This window comes from Lissotriton helveticus, chromosome 11 (genome assembly GCF_964261635.1).
Source record: "Lissotriton helveticus chromosome 11, aLisHel1.1, whole genome shotgun sequence".
Taxonomy (NCBI): Eukaryota; Metazoa; Chordata; class Amphibia; order Caudata; family Salamandridae; genus Lissotriton; species Lissotriton helveticus.
In genome coordinates this window covers 74,612,374-74,629,559 of record NC_136072.1, presented here as the reverse complement: position 1 = coordinate 74,629,559, position 17,186 = coordinate 74,612,374, and the positions used below count along the sequence as shown (strand labels likewise).

At 36.7% G+C, this 17,186-nt stretch overlaps 1 protein-coding gene across 2 annotated transcripts in view; it reads right to left on the bottom strand.

The window, feature by feature from the left end:
• LOC144791617 (dehydrogenase/reductase SDR family member 4-like) overlaps positions 1-17,186 on the bottom strand; it is a 482,332-nt gene that overhangs the window by 314,308 nt on the left and 150,838 nt on the right. For both annotated transcript variants that reach the window (XM_078666341.1, XM_078666342.1), the window contains exon 3: positions 3,642-3,819. In XM_078666341.1, coding sequence (XP_078522467.1) covers positions 3,642-3,819 — 178 coding nt within the window. The remainder of the gene's footprint in view (positions 1-3,641; positions 3,820-17,186) is intronic.

The following is a 17,186-nucleotide window of genomic DNA, read 5'->3' as shown; positions in this document are numbered from 1 at the left end:
CAGTACAGAGACCTGGGCCTAAATCCATCGCTTTTTTGCTCCACATGACATTCCAGTTTGAACCCAGCCAAACCAGTCTTGATCCTGCTCCATATGGGAACAGGCCAGCCCGAACTGCCAGGCCAGGTCCTCCCTGGAAAGGAAACAAGCATCCTATGACCAGTTTTGGGGTTTCACCCCTCATCAGCCAGGCAAGCTTGACTCGAGTGGCATGGAGAGCACGGGCCCACGTCTGGGCATCCCCGTCCCACTTGGGGTGACAAATGCAAAAAGAATAATTGACGGAGAGAATGCAGAACAATGTCATACATTCAGCCCAGTACAGAGATCTGGACCTAAGTCCATCATTGTTTTTTTCCCCATGCCATTCCAGTTTGAACCCAGCCATTGGCAATTCAGTCTTGATCCTGCTCCCCATGGGAACAGTTCAGCCCGCTCTGCCAGGCCAGGCCCTCCCTGGTCTGGAAACTAGCATCTTAGGACTGGTTTCAGGGTTTCACCCCTCTCAACCAGGCTAGCTTGACTCCAGTGGCATGAAGAGCACGGGGCCCACGTCTGGGCATACCCGTCCCACTCGAGGTGAGAAATGCAATTGATGGACAGAATGCAGAACAATGTCATATATTCACCCCAGTACAGAGATCTGGGCCTCAATCCATCATTTTTTATGGGACGGTTATGCCCAAACATGGGTCCTGTGCTCTCCATGCTCTCCATATCATGAAATCGTTGCCCTCATTCCAAGGTGTAGTGCTTTACCATTGTCTGGCTTTTGTATTATGTGGCATGAAGGCCAAATTATGTATCATGGTTACCTAAATTAAATAGCAAAAAAGAAAATTATGCAGCATCTGTAGAGCTATTTTTGCCATTGTAAGATAGATACAGATATGGTATTTGAAATCTGCATAAGATGCAAATTATATAGTAAATGGGGTAAGTCCTTAACTATGTGGCTAATGTTATAGTCGCATAATTTCACAAGTCCCCTGGTCCTCACCATTGTCCAACGTTTAATCAACAATTTATTTGTGGAAGATAAACCTAAAGATTCTAATTCCAATCACTGGACAAGGTTAGTTCACCTTTGCATCAAATAAGTTTTTTGTAGTTTGCTACCCAAAGTAGACATGTACTATAGAAAAATGCATAGTGGGTGATGTCTACAATATAGATTAATATTACCATCTTAAATTTCTGGTGACATCAAAAAACCACGAGGCCGAAGGTAGAGAGGTTTGTAAATGTCACCAGAGCCTGACATGACATTATAGGACTATATTATGCATGTTATCCACTCTATGTTGCATGTTAATATTGGAGCATTTAGCTTGAAATAGTTGTTTTCTTCAGAGTGCATCTAACAAGGGACACTTATTGGAAATAGATGTTTTGTTTAGCTTTCTTGAGTAAATTGTTAACGGCCACCAGTGTGATGGCCACTACTCAAAGTGAGCCTCAATTTGCAATCTATCTCATTATTATTCACGAGGAAGGTTAGAATGCAACCCACTCGGAATCAAAATTTTAGTCTTTAGTGATCGCAAATTGTTATTTGAAGGTAGGAAAAATCCCGTTAAAAGTGTGGACTCAACCAGAAACCTGTAGCCCTGATCAGAACCCTGCTGTGTACCATTACAAGCCTGACACATATTTCAGCTGAAGCAGCAACTTTTGAACATCGCTTAATATCTATAGCTATCTAATAACAACTTTCAAAATCCCGCTTTTTAATGCAGATTTCTAAGATTTAAACATATCAGATGAACTGCCCCCTTAAAATTTAATTTGCATTCATGAAAATGTGCGCTTTATTAGAAAATAGGTTTCCTCCTACACGTTTTCAGTTTTTACTTTATAATTTTTAAGGCAGTTGTGCAATCTCCAAATCAGGTGTCATTTGTTGCAGTTTAACAAATCATCAAAATCAATCAATTGTTCCACTTAGAGGCCTCTTTTTGGGTGGTGATGAATAATGTGGAACTAAAGGATCACATTTACTGAACACAATTTAAGACACAGACTTGTGCTTGGTCTTCAAGAGACTAAGGGCCAGATGTACTACCGTTTTTTGTGGGCGCAAATGGGTTTTAAACCCGTTTGCGACCGCAAAAAAACATGTGGCCTATGTACTAATCCTATTTTGCAAGTCGCAAATCAATTTGCAACTCGCAAAATTGGATTAGCAACTCGCTATTAGGAAGAGGTGTTCCAAGGAACTGCGACTCCTGAAGCTATGTATGACTGTTTTGTGACCGCAATTGGGGTCGCAACACAGTCACAGTTTACCACCCTTCACAGAAGGGTGGTAAACCACTTGCAAACAGTAAGGGGTCCCTAGAGGAGCCCTTACTCTTTCTGGGTAGCTCTCAAAATACTTTTTACGGCAGGCAGTGGTCCCAAGGACCACTGCCTGCCCTTAAAAAACGGAACTGAAAAGTTTCATTTTAATTTTTTACATGCATCCCGTTTCACATTAAGAAAAACGGGATGCATTTTTAAAAAAAACTGCTTTATTTAAAAGCAGTCCCAGACATGGTCTGCTGACCTCAGCAGGCCACCATCCGTGGGAGTGCCTGCCATTCCCAATGGGGTTGCAAATTCGACAGCCTCAATAATACGCATGAGTCATGCAATTTGCAACCACATTGGGAATTGCAAACAGTGTCTCAGACACTGTTGTGCATCCCAAATTGCGAGTCGCAAATGCGAAGCAATTTGCGATTTGCAAATTGGTGGTTTATACATCAGGGGCCAGATGTAGGTAGCCAAATACCGGTCGGTAACGGCCGAATTCGGCCGTTACCGACCGGTATTTGGCTTTTGAGATGTAGGGGGATTGCAACAGGCCATTTCGGTAATTTTACCGATTCGGTAAATATACCGGTCGGTAAATTTACCGACCGGTATTTTTACTGAATCGGTAAAATTGAGATGTAGGTGAGACTCTTCTGAGTCCCACAAGCCCTACAAATTCGGTATTTTACCATCAAATTCAATTTGATGGTAAAATACCGATTCAGGTGTGCATGCACATGTGTGCATGCACGCCTGTGCCATATGACAGGGAGACCTGCCCTTAGGGCAGGTATGCCTGCCACATGGCACACGAACCTGTTTTGGGGGTGCTAGAGGGTGTCAAAGTGACACCCCCTGCACCCTTGTCAAAATCGGTATTTACCGATTCGGTAAATACCGACCGGTAATGCCCCATTCATTCCTATGGGCTTCAAAGCCCATAGGAATGAATGGAGCATTACCGGTCGGTATTTACCGAATCGGTAAATACAGATATTTACCGATTCGGTAAATGGAACATCTGGATGTTCCTACATACCCCCCCTTCTTATTTACCGATTCTTAATTACCGAATCGGTAAAATTCGGTAATTAAGAATCGGTAAATAAGTTCTACCTACATCTGGCCCCTGGCCCTTTATCTTTGCTCATAAAATCTATTGATTTCATTTTCACTTGTCTTAGAATAAAACCCATCTTTCAATGGTATTCTGTGCTCAAGCTTTGAAAAATGATCTATGCCTAGAACTAGCCGTGCCCTGTTAATTTCTCCTCTCTCTACAAGAAGGTATCATTCATGGTCTCTCTTGGGTTCTATTGAGTTTGCGTAAAGTTTCCACTCACCAATTCCACAAGGTTTTTCCTGTGGTCTTTGTTTGCAACACTGCAGACGGTTCCTGACACAGACAGGTTTTCTGACTTGAGCTCTTGGATTGCTCTGTCTACATTCTCCTGCTTCCGACTGCTCACAACCACATGGGCGCCCTGTTGTGCCAGGCGGCGGGCGATAGCGAAACCAATCCTGCACGGGGAACACCAGGTAAACAAACTGAGGAGTTCTAAGCTAATCTTTGACAACTCTGGTTAAACCGAAAAGTTCCTGGCAGAGACAATGTGAGTTTAATTTTTCAGAAGTACATGACAATATTAAAGTCATCAAAGTCAAGAAGAGAACTAGAAATATATCATAAACAAAATAAAAAGGAGACAGATGACATTCATGTCAACAAACATATCTTCTTAGAGAGGGGCAATTACAAATTGTATGGTAAACGTGGGTGGCTAGTCCACATCTAGCATTACCATTTCAATGCACAATAACAGCACCATTCAGATACAATTGCAAGATAATTAATAATAAAAGGAATGCAAAATCACCACATGTTTTCCCGATGTTTGGGCCATTAACTAGGTATTATTTCTGCATGCTTTTGCCAATGTGCCTATGTTGTATTGCACCTAGCAATCACCTAGGCAAAACCTAGAAATTTGTATATGTGATTCAGCAAGAAAAAGGAATTTATTGCTGGAACATGATTACAATTTTACATGTGATCAGTCTCTAAGGTCCTGATTTCAAGCATAGATGTTAATTATCACACCTGATAAATACCAATAAAAAAGGGTACATTATTTCTCTGGTGCGATAAATAGCACTTAATGCAGTTTCTGCGGAATAACATGCGAACTTTGGTGTTGAACGGACCAAAATACCCATGGTACATAAATACCGTACACGTCTCCTGTTAAATTGTGGCAGGTATGACCTGCTCAAATTTAACTAAGGTTGAGGTATTTTACAGACAGGAAGAGCTTCAACGGGGACTGTAGGTTCTGCACCTCATGCAAGTTTTCAAAATTCAAAACAGTCCTGTACAACGATACCCTGGCACCAGCTGTTACGTGGTGCCTCTGTCTTCCAGATCCTTAAATTGTAGTCGTAAGTGGGTGTGCTCCAGGAAATGAAGTCCAAGATGCTTTTGTTGTATGAAAAGTCTTTATTCCAAATTTGTATTTCTCATATGATAATAGAGCATTAGGCTCAGACAACGCATTTCGTTCTCCCTTGGAGAACTTCATCAGGGCTGAAAATGACATGTTAAAAGACACTAAATCAAACCTAAGGATTCCCAAATCATAACTAAAATACAATACAAACAGACACGGGACTTTAACAAAAAGCAAAAAAAAAAAAAAAAAAACACAATCGGAAAAGAACGACTGGACAAATATAATGCAACATGTGACAGGATGAAAGGCATCCTTCAATGTGTGACAAAACATATCAGAGATTAAAAACACACACACGTACCAATTGTAAGATGTATAGGTGTAACCTTTAAAAAGCCTCTACGAGTAAAATATGTTAAGCCATAGAGATTGTTCAGAAATTACACCTAGTGACAAGGAGCTAGATTTACTAAGTCCCTCACAATTCTATTGAGGCAATTTTAAATAAATTAGTACAAACTGAATTCAGAAGTCACCTAGTGCGAATAATACACAGGCACAGAATATAAAATCAGAGAAATAATGGATGGTAAAGTAGAGTGAAACTAGAATGAAAGAAACCCATAATATGAGCCCAGGTGCACGAAAAAGGAAAAGAATGTCTATAGGGAGCGCATCCTCACCTGAGATAATGTGTGGCGGAACTTTGAAAGAAATGATGAAGAATTAGTCCAGTGTAGTTGCTCCAGTGCATTGCGCTAGATGCAAGGAAGGCTTTCCAGGCCTAAATCCAGCCCGAAAGTGAAGATTTGTATTGGATATAAAGTTCTGGGTAAGCAAAGTAAGACCGACTGACTTAGGGTAATAACATGCACAATGTCCACCTCTACTAGGAACATGTGTATCTATAATAAGTGTGCAAGGCAAACATCATAGTTAAATTTATCTTCCTCTTTATTAAAAATATCCTTTATGAGGAGATGGTCCGGATCAGGCGTAATTGCAGTGAAGAAGGGACATTTCATAGGAACATCATTGAGGCCAAAAAGGGATCTGATGCAAGAGGCTATGCTAGGAGGGTCTTGGACACAGCAGAGAGAAGAGTGCAAACACTGAAAAGGGAAGCAACCCTAGTTGAGTCAAATGTTAAAAAGAAGAACATTGAAAAGGACAGGGATGTTCGCTTTGTTACCCAATACACTACTCTTAGTGATAAAAGATCAACGAAATATAAGATCAGACTTTTTATTAACTGCAATACCACCTTTGTGGTACATGTAATTGAGAAGTTTGAAGCTTCACATTCAAGAACATTGGAGGGCTATCCTGAATTGTGACATGAGATACCCCATGGCCGAACACTATGTTGAAACCCATCCAGGTGAAAATGCTTTCTGGTTTTACGGCATTGATCAGGTTGAAGCAGGGCAGAGGGGAGGAAAGAAAACAAGTTACTTACCTGTAACTTTGGTTCCCCAGTATTGGTAACTTTCATAGATTCCCATGCGTTGTATCATTCCCCGTCCTCAGCCTGGGAGCCTCGGTAAACAATAAATACAGCCAATGCAGCCAGCCTTGACGCCTTAGGACTGCAAGCCAGCCAAGGCACGGAAAGCCGTTGTCGCAATGTCCATTGCGCAATCCATAATTTCCGCTGAAGATCCTTCTCCTTCTTCGAGAATCTTTCTCGCTTCCATCTTAGCACTCTCCGGAAGCTGATCAATGAAAGGTAAGAGATCGCACCACATTTGGCGATCATATCGTCCCAAAATTGCGAGTGCATTCGAAGCTCTAACCAGGAGGCTAGACATTGATGAAAATCTCTTGCCGACATTATCCAAGCGCCTGCCTTCCTTATCTGGGGGCGCTGTAAAGGGTGCTGCGGGATTCCTTGACTTGCTCTGCGCTGTTAGTGAAATAACCGAGTCCGGTTTAGGTTGACCTATGAGACATGCCGGAGTGTCATCCAGGGATTTATATTTCTTCTCCAGCCGCGGTAGAACCGGAGTCACTGTAGCTGGAGTTTGCATTACTTTTTTGCCCTCACTCCAAACGTGCTCCACAATCGGAATGTAACTAATAGACTTCTTGTAGGGCTCTTTGAAGTCATATAGGAAGCATTCTGGCTGCACGACAGGAACTGGAAGGCCAAATCTTTTGGATGCCCTTTCCATAAGATTATGGAAGCCCCCTATGTCTGCCGGAGCCAAATCTATCGGGTCCGGAGATGGAGATGCCGGATCCGGAATGACATAGTCGTCCCACTCAGTGTCAGGCTGTTGAATCTGCTCTTGGTCCTCATCCGAAGAGTCATCGTTATCAGGTACTGTAATCACCGTTTGTCTTTCCGACTCATGCCGTTCACCTTGACCTTGAGATGATGAGGCCATAGGAGTAGGCAAAGACTGTTGAGGAGGTGGTGGTGGAGGTGGAAAGGTTTCTTAGGTCTGCGAGGGGAACCTCTATTTATAATCCAGCAACATCAATTGTAAATCATTAATTAGGGAAGATGGCATGGCCACCATCTCCTGTCCAGATGCATGTAAATGCGTGTCTTGAGGAGTAAATTGAGTTTCCGGGTGCTGATCCATGAAATAATCGTCCGAATCTGAGTCCTGGTACTACACCTGAAGTTGTGAAGGACTATATGCGTCCCCATAAGGGCTTTCGTCGTCATCTGAACACTCTTCCTCCAGTAGAAGATGTGGAGGCAATGGTGTCACCCTACGGGGTGATGTCATCTCCGGTGTTATCAGCCTTTTCTTTTTGGATCGTCGACGGTGTCGTCGACGGTGCCGTCAACGGTGCCGTCGATGAAGGGATTGTCATCGACTGAGCAAGTACTGTCGTCGACGATGGGCCAATCGTCGATGGTATCGCCGACGAGGCAGATGTCAATACCATCGTCGTCGACATAGTCATCATCGACGTCGTCCTCGCTGCCATCGTGGACAATATCACTGTCGACGGCAAAATTGAAGATCTCGTCGACGAAGCCACAGTGGAAACTGTTGACGGCGAAGTAATTGTCGACGATGTTGCCTCAAGGCCCATAGGAATCAATGTTAATTACCGAATCGGTAAATACCGAATCCAACAGATTCAGTATTTTTTACCGATTTTTTTACCTACATTGGATTTACCGAATCATTAATACCGAATCAGTAAAATTGGGTATTTATGAATCGGTAAATCCAATTTACCTACATCTAGCCCAAAGCCTTTTAGACCTTTCCGAGGTCTTTTGAGACGCTTTAGCAGGAGGTTCAGCCGATGTAGAGGGGGAAGATCTACCCCTTATTGTAGACCTCCTTGAAGATGAGGCTGAGGAGGAGTCCTCACTGTCACTCGACAGGACCTCTTATCTGGACTTCATCTTTTGCAGCCAAGTTAGAAGCCTTCCTTCCCGGTCTCTCAAAGTCTTAGTTGAGAAGTTCCTGCAGATCTTGCACTCTGTGGCCTTGTGATCTGGATATAAGCAATAAATACAATCTTTATGCTTATCTTCCACAAAAAGCCTTTTCTTTGAGCATGTAGCACATGCCTTGAATAGAGCTTTCTTCTCAGACATACTGCAGAGAAAAACGAGTTGGTAGAAATCCTCTGAAGAGAAAAAAACTGAGCAGAGCTCAGGGAGACTCCTTAGCACAACGTGCGGTAGAAAATCTGAGGCTCTGAGGCTCTCTCCTGAGGGTTCTATGGGGTGAGGCTGATCTCATTGGTTGTTGCAAACTTTGGTCTGTTTTACACAAAGAGCTAGATAGGCTACAAATTGAGATGAGGCCTAGGCCTTACTTTCTCTTTTGTACATACTGCTATGGTATTTATTGTTTACCGAGGCTCCCAGGCTGACGACGGGGAATGATACATGGGAATCTATGAAAGTTCCAATATTGGGGCAACAGGGAGTTACGCCTGAGACAATGCGAAGCAAGATGGATATACAAATTACGCACAGCCTAGGGCCATAACACTGACAATGAGCTGCATTTCCTCCTTAATGATAATTCATAATATAGTCATGCCCCATTTACCTGTTTTTTCGTTGTGTATCACCAATGTCCAATGAATCTTTTAGAAAATCATTCACCATTTACCTGCCTTTTCATTATGTATCATTCATGCCCACTAGATCGCTTTAGATACTACCAGAGACCGTAATTACTGTATATTTTTCAAGACCGCTTTTCTAAATATTTTTGCAAAATGTATATGTGTTTTAAACTTCATAAATGTACACTATGCCAACAACATTGGTTTTACATCTGTCTGGATTTAGCCCTGGAAAATCTTCCTTGCATCCAGCGCAATACACTGGAGCACATACACTGGAGCACCCACACTGGACTAATTCTTCATAATTTCTTTCAAGGTTCTGCCACGCTTTACCTAAGGTGAGAATGCGCTCCCTGTAGACATTCCTTCCCTTCTTTGCGCACCTGGGCTCATATTATGGATTTCTTCCATTCTAGTTTCACTCTACTTTACTATCCATTATTTCTCTGATTTTATATTCTGTGCCTGTGTATTATTCGCTCTAGGTGACTTCTGAATTCATTTTGTACTAATTTATTTAAAATTGCCTTAATAGAATTGTGAGGTTCCATTAATAGCTCCTCGTCACTAGGTGTAATTTCTGCACGATCTCAATGGCTGAACATATATTAGTCGTAGAGGCTTCTTAAAGGTTACACCTATACGGATCACTGACATAACCTCGACAGGCCGAATATCGACTGGACAAAATATCGATGACTAATTATCGACAACAAAATTATCGATTGACTATACTTACACAACAAACATCAAAAATATCGATTACACAATATCGACTACTAAAAACAACGACTACAACAATATCGACTCACAACATTATCGATTTCTAAAACATCGATTATTAAATATTTATATAACAACAGTCAAAATATCGATTACAAAAACATAGATAGCAAATTTATCGATTTTTAAAAATATCGCCATTAATACATCCTAGAATAAATGACTTTATTATTTAATAATTAAGTCATACTAATCATAAAAATTCAGATTTAGTTAATATAAATAGATGAAATATATTATATATTTTCATAACATTTACAACACACAATAAATACTAACATACATTTTATAATACATAAACAATGTTTCGACCCGCTACACATTTCTTACAACTAATTATATATATTCCTCCACTTTACAAATATCAAAATAACATTACCTATAACATTACCTATACAAAATAAAGCCTTACACATTCAATAAACGTTAATTGGCGTCACCCATATAAGGAAAGCAATTAGCATAACAGAGAAAAAAATTCAAATCCACAAATAAAAACAGACTATCCATTTAAACAACCAATCCTATTTCTGAAACAATTAACCTAATACTATATAAACGAAATCATAAGTAACTAAAAACGCAGTATACATCTCCTAACTAAAGGAAGACGAAACTCTGCAGGATTTCAGGAAGAAAACTGATTGACTTCAACAGAAAGAGAGCTACACATATCTAAAGTAAGTACTACTACATTATTAGTCAGCGAAAATGTAACTCTCAAAGCTCACACCTATATTTAAAAGCAAAATACATCAAATATATGTTTTTTTTTTAGCACTCATCCTACAGACGAAAAAAAAAACAGAAGACCTAGACAACACCTGGACATCAAAAGTTACATATAAAAAAGTAAGTATATATTAGAAATGTAAATTCGACAATTAATAGATAGGTAACTAAATCTAAAGTAGCTAAAAACGTCGATCAAAATATCATAAATAGTAATAAAATATTTCTACACATTTTCTCAACTTCCACAGGTACAAAAAGATATACACAGAAAATCACAGTTTGAAGAACATCAACAGCTGGAAATAACGACTTGAAATCATCAAAATATTTACAGGTAAAATAAAAATGTATGAAACTGTATAATGTGATTAGAACATTATTTTTTCTAAAAAAATAATTACATTCTCTTTTAATTACCTCCTAGCACTACAATACAATCATGACTGAAGGAGCTAAATTCATTTATTCACAAAAAGGGAAAATGCTTCTTTGTTACATGGGATATGTCTACACTCAAGAGAAACAAAAAGATTTTAAAGTGTTTTGGAAGTGTACGAAATATTATGCCAACAAATGTTATGGTAGAGCTATAACTCAGGAAACTACTGTTACTTATACTAAAGAACATAATCACCCACCCAATGTAACAGAAATAGAGATTAGACAAATGCTAGATTCCCTTAAAGAAGCTAGTACTAGAACTGATCAACCAACAACTGCTATTCCGAAACACCATTTAAGTGTACTTCCCCAACATGCTTCTAGCCAATTACCATCTATTGAATCCCTTAAAAGAACAGTAGCTAGACAAAAAAGAGCAACATGCACTACTCCTCCCACACCAAAAACTTTAGAAGAAGTCCAAATTCCCCCTGAACTCTCTGTAACTCACAATAAAGAAAATGTTATACTCTATGACAACAAATCTAAAGATAAAAGAATTATAGTGTTTGCCACAGCAAACAACATGACTAAACTTACCCAATGCCAAACTTGGATGATGGACGGTACTTTTTCTGTATGCCCCAAACCTTTTTATCAATTATACACCATCCATGGTCATTTCCAAAATGCAAATATTCCATTCCTTTATGCCCTTCTACCAAACAAACAGCAAACTACCTATCAAGAAATACTAACTGAAGTCAAGCAACATACTAACAACTATTTTCCACAAAAAATTATCATTGACTTTGAAAAAGCTATGATAAACAGCATCCTTAAAACATACCCACACACAGCAATACAAGGTTGCTATTACCACTTTAATTAATGTATCTGGCGACATCTTCAAAAATCAACCTTGAGTATCCAATACGCCACTGATAGCACATTTGCTTATCAAATTAAAAAACTCATCGCCCTAGCCTATGTTCCACTAACAGATGTAACTGAGCACTATAACTTATTAATAGACAGCCCCTACTATAAAAGAAACGAAGATAAACTAAGCCCTATGCTTGACTACTTCGAAGACACATGGGTAGGAAGGCTACACAGATCAGGCCATAGAAGACAACCCAAATACCAAATAGCTTGGTGGAATGTCTACCTTAGCACACTAAATAAGGAAGCAAAAACAAACAATGCAGTTGAAGGATGGCACAATGCCTTCCAAGCAACTACAGGCCGAGGAACGCCTACCCTTCACAAATTAATACAATCCTTACAAAAAGAACAAAGTTACCAGGAGCTCCGAATGGAGCAATCAGTAACTTTGATCGGACCTAAACTCACCAAAGAAACAAAAAAAATGTATAACACACTCCAAAGTCAAGTTACCCTCTATCCAACTAGCAAAGGACTAGAATATCTATCAATGATTGCCAAAACTATTCTTTAAAACATTACATAACTATACACGTAAAAGTAAACATTTTTTTCCTAAAATCCTTCATTATAAGATGTAACAATTTGCAATTAAATTATCAAATACATAATATTAACATATATAAAATGTATTTAGATAATGTATTTACAAAATGTTACATACAACGTAAGTAAATCAAAATGTAAAACAGTTTTCCCACCCATTAAAAGTCCAGAAAATACTTACATTTCTGATGCAGCTTCAAACGTAATCCAATTCCAAGCAATCCATAGGACACCATTCCAAAAACCCATACAATCCATGGAAGCCCAAAAAAAAATGCAAAAATACAAGCAAATCCATAGCGACTCCTTTCCACTTCAGTAGACACCAGATACGATAGAAAACCCGAAAATCAGTAATGCAGAAAAAAAACGCTCCAGGAAAACGTAAAATCCCAAAAAATAGTTTGCAAAAATAAGAGTATATAATACTCGTTACACAGCTCTGATCAAAAAAGAAGGGAGTCCTCCAAAACAGCGAAACGCGACGATAACCTAGAAAAAATAAAATACATACCCACCCACATAAAAACACCCATGCATATATAAAAACACATATTTATACATCAAACATATTATCTTAGTAACATTTACACATATTACCTCACCTCACACACCTACAACAAAAACGCGGTAAAAATCTAATATCGTACACTCTACCTAACACCGAACACACAATCTTCTCTAATTAACTCTACCTACATAAACATAAACACAGCACACATACACTAACAATAAGTTCATTAACTTATAAAACACAATTAAAACAAACTTACCCTCTCTAACGCGAAGCTGCACCCAACCGCGATCTGTTGAAGCACCAAATAAGCCTAAGTAACATTACGCGGTTAAAAAGTAGTCCCTGTATACAGCTAAATGCTCTTCAATTTCTATATTCCAACACTTAAAAAAATACACAGAGTATTATATTAAGTGTAAATACTTATTTAAATTGTATAAAATTATTTCATAAATATTCATAAGTTTGAAATAATTATTCAACTGTTATGTTATAGTTAAAAAATTATTTTATGATTTATAAATACATTTAGTAAATAATGTATATGTAAAAATAAATTGCATATATAAGTTTGTTACAAGAAATGTGTTATTAAAAATTGCAAATATTATGTAAAACATTATGTATGTATATAAAAAATATTTGGGGTGTTTATGTATTTAAAAATGAATATTATAAATATGTTCAATATTCATAATAATAATTTCCAAAAATATAACATGACTTGGTAAAAAACAAAAATGTTACTGTTACAAATAAATGTACATATTTTTCAATGACAATATATTCAATGTGTATCTGAATAAATATTTTGTTATTAAATAAAAAGTACATATTACCAATTTGTTTCTGAAACTATTTAAATGTGAATATATGTAAAATATAATAAAATTATGTTAATATAATTTATGTGTTAAAAACATATATATGTACTTCATATATTTGTTATGTTAATAAAAACAGTGTATGAAAAAATTTCAATATAAATAAAAAATTAATGTCTACTTACAAATTATTTTTTATATGTTAATAAACAGTTTTTCATTTATTGCATTTAACCCTGTGTATGTTTCCTTCTTTATTATTGTATATAAATATTAATTGCATATTAAATAATCTATTTAAAAATGCCTTATAAATTTAAATATTTATAAAAATGTATTAATATTTAAAGTACTACAATAACAATAATTGTGTTTAATGTATATTAATAGAAATATTTTATATAAAATGTATTAAAAAGTAACTAATTTAATAGACATTTAAATTTACCGTATTTTTACCCTGTATCCCTCTAACCTAAAACCCCAAACTGACCCAGAACCCTAAAAACACCCCTTTACCCACAAACTGAAAACTGACCCAGAACCCACAAAATACCCCTTTAGCCACAAACTAAAAACTGACCCTGAACACTAAAATTACCCCTTTAACGACAAACTGAAAACTGACTCAGACCCCTAAAAATAGCCCTTTACCCACAAACTGAAAACTGACCCTGACCCCTAAAAATACCCCTTTACCCACAAACTGAAAACTGACCTTGACCCCTAACAATACTCCTTTACCCAAAAACTGAAAACTGACCCTAACCCCTAAAAATACCCCTTTATCCACAAACTGAAAACTGACCCTGCAACCAAAAAAAAGCCCTTTACCCAAATACTGAAAACTGACCCTGAACCCTAAAAATACCCCTATACCCACTAACTGAAAACTGACCCTGACCCCTAAAAATACCCCTTTACCCACTAACTGAAAACTGACCCTGACCCCTAAAAATACCCCTTTACCCAAAAACAGAAAACTGACCCTGACCCCTAAAAATACCCCTTTACCCACAAACTGAAAACTGACCCTGCAACCAAAAAAAAGCCCTTTACCCAAATACTGAAAACTGACCCTGAACCCTAAAAATACTCCTTTACCCACTAACTGAAAACTGACCCTGACCCCTAAAAATACCCCTTTACCCACTAACTGAAAACTGACCCTGACCCCTAAAAATACCCCTTTACCCAAAAACTGAAAACTGACCCTGACCCCTAAAAATACCCCTTTACCCACAAACTAAAAACTGACCCTGACCCCCTAAAAATACCCCTTTACCCAAAAACTGAAAACTGACCCTGAACCCTAAAAATACCCCTTTACCCACTAACTGAAAACTGACCCTGACCCCTAAAAATACCCCTTTACCCAAAAACTGAAAACTGACCCTGACCCCTAAAAATACCCCTTTACCCACAAACTAAAAACTGACCATGACCCCTAAAAATACCCCTTTACCCAAAAACTGAAAACTGACCCTAACCTCTAAAAAACCCCTTTATCCACAAACTGAAAACTGACCCTGAAACAAAAAAATAACCCTTTACCCAAATACTGAAAACTGACCCTGAACCCTACAAATATCCCTTTACCCACTAACTGAAAACTGACCCTGACCCCTAAAAATACTCCTTTACCCAGAAACACAAAACTGACCCTGAAACCTACAAATACCCCTTTACCACTAACTGAAAACTGACCCTGACCCCTAAACATACACCTTTACCACAAACAGAAAACTGACCCTGAAACCTAAAAATACCCCTTTACCCACAAACTTAAAACTAACCCTGAACACTAAAATTACCCCTTTACCAAAAAACTGAAAACTGACTCTGCACACAACATATACCCCTTAATACCCAAACAGAAAACTAACCCAGAACACTAAAACGACCTCTTTCCCCAAAGATTTTTTTTATATATATATGAGTATATATATAATTATATATATATATGGTATATATATCTTTATATATCTAATTATATATATATATTATATATATGTAATTATATATAATTATATAAGTATATATCATATATATAATTTTTATATATAATTATAATAATATTAGTTATATATAATTATATCTATATAATTAACATATTTTATTTAATTAACAATTATTTAATTATTAATACCAATTAATTAATTAACATATGTCATTACTTATAATTAAATTACTTCCCACCCTATACCCCTATTAACCCACAACCCACTACATAACATAAAAAAGTTAGATTTTACATAATTAACAATAATTCCATTTATTTAAATAAATTAACAATTAAATTATATATAATTAACATATTTAATTTAATTAACAATTATTTAATTATTCATACCAATTAATTAATTAACATATTTAATTACTTATAATTAAATTACTTCCCACCCTATTCCCCTATAATCCCACAACCCGCTACATGACATAAATTATTTAAATAAGCATAATTATCAAATAAGCTATTAAATTAAAATATTTACCAATTACATATTATATATTTAATTAAATAGTAATTTAACAATTAATTACATATTAATACCAATAAATATATTTACATATTTAATTAATTAATACCAATTAATATATTTACATATTTAATTAATTAATACCAATTAATATATTTACATATTTAATTAATTATATTTAAAATACTTCCCACCCTATTCCCCTAAAAACCCACTACCCGCTCCTAGAAATTATTATAGTAATATAATTTTTTTTTTATTTATTAATTATTTTTAACATTAATTCTATATAAATAAATAAATAAAAATAATACTTTTTAACACAAAATGCTATTATTAAACATTAAAACAGTGTACATTGAACTATTACATATTATATATATCCATATTAAAATTCGATATCATGACAGTCGATATCATGACAGTCAATAACACAACTTTCGATAGTTTTAAACTAATAAACATATCGATATTTTTTACTAACGATATTACTTACTCGATATTTTTTATGTCGATATTTTTAACATACATAACAATCGATAAAAAATAAATCGATATTACTTACCTCGATATTAATGCCATCTCGATATTCTCTAGTCGATATTATGTCCATTCGAAATAAATGACTCGATATTAAGACTGTACACCGACCTATACATCTTACAATTGGTACGTGTGTATGTTTTTAATCTCTGATATGTGTTGTGACACATTGAAGGATGCCTTTCATCCTGTCACATGTTGCATTATATATGTCCATTTCTTCTTTTCGAATTGTGGTTTTCTGTGCTTTTTGTTAAATTCCTGAGCATGTTTGTATTGTATTTTACTTATGATTTAGGAATCCTTAATTTTGATTTAGTGTCTATTTACAGCCCTGATGAAGTTCTCGAAGGGATAACCAAACACAGTCGCTGAGCTTAATGCTCAATTATCATATGAGAAATACTAATTTGGAATAAAGACTTTTTATACAACAAAAGTATCTTGGACTTCATTTCCTGGCGCACACTCACTTACGACTACAATTTCAGGATCTGGAGCACAGAGGCATTACATAACGGCTGGTGCGTGTGGTGCAGAACTAACAGTCCGCCGTTGAAGCTCTTCCTGTCTGTACTGTAATTCTGGACTGTTTTGCACTCACAGCTTTTCGTCACTGTTTAAA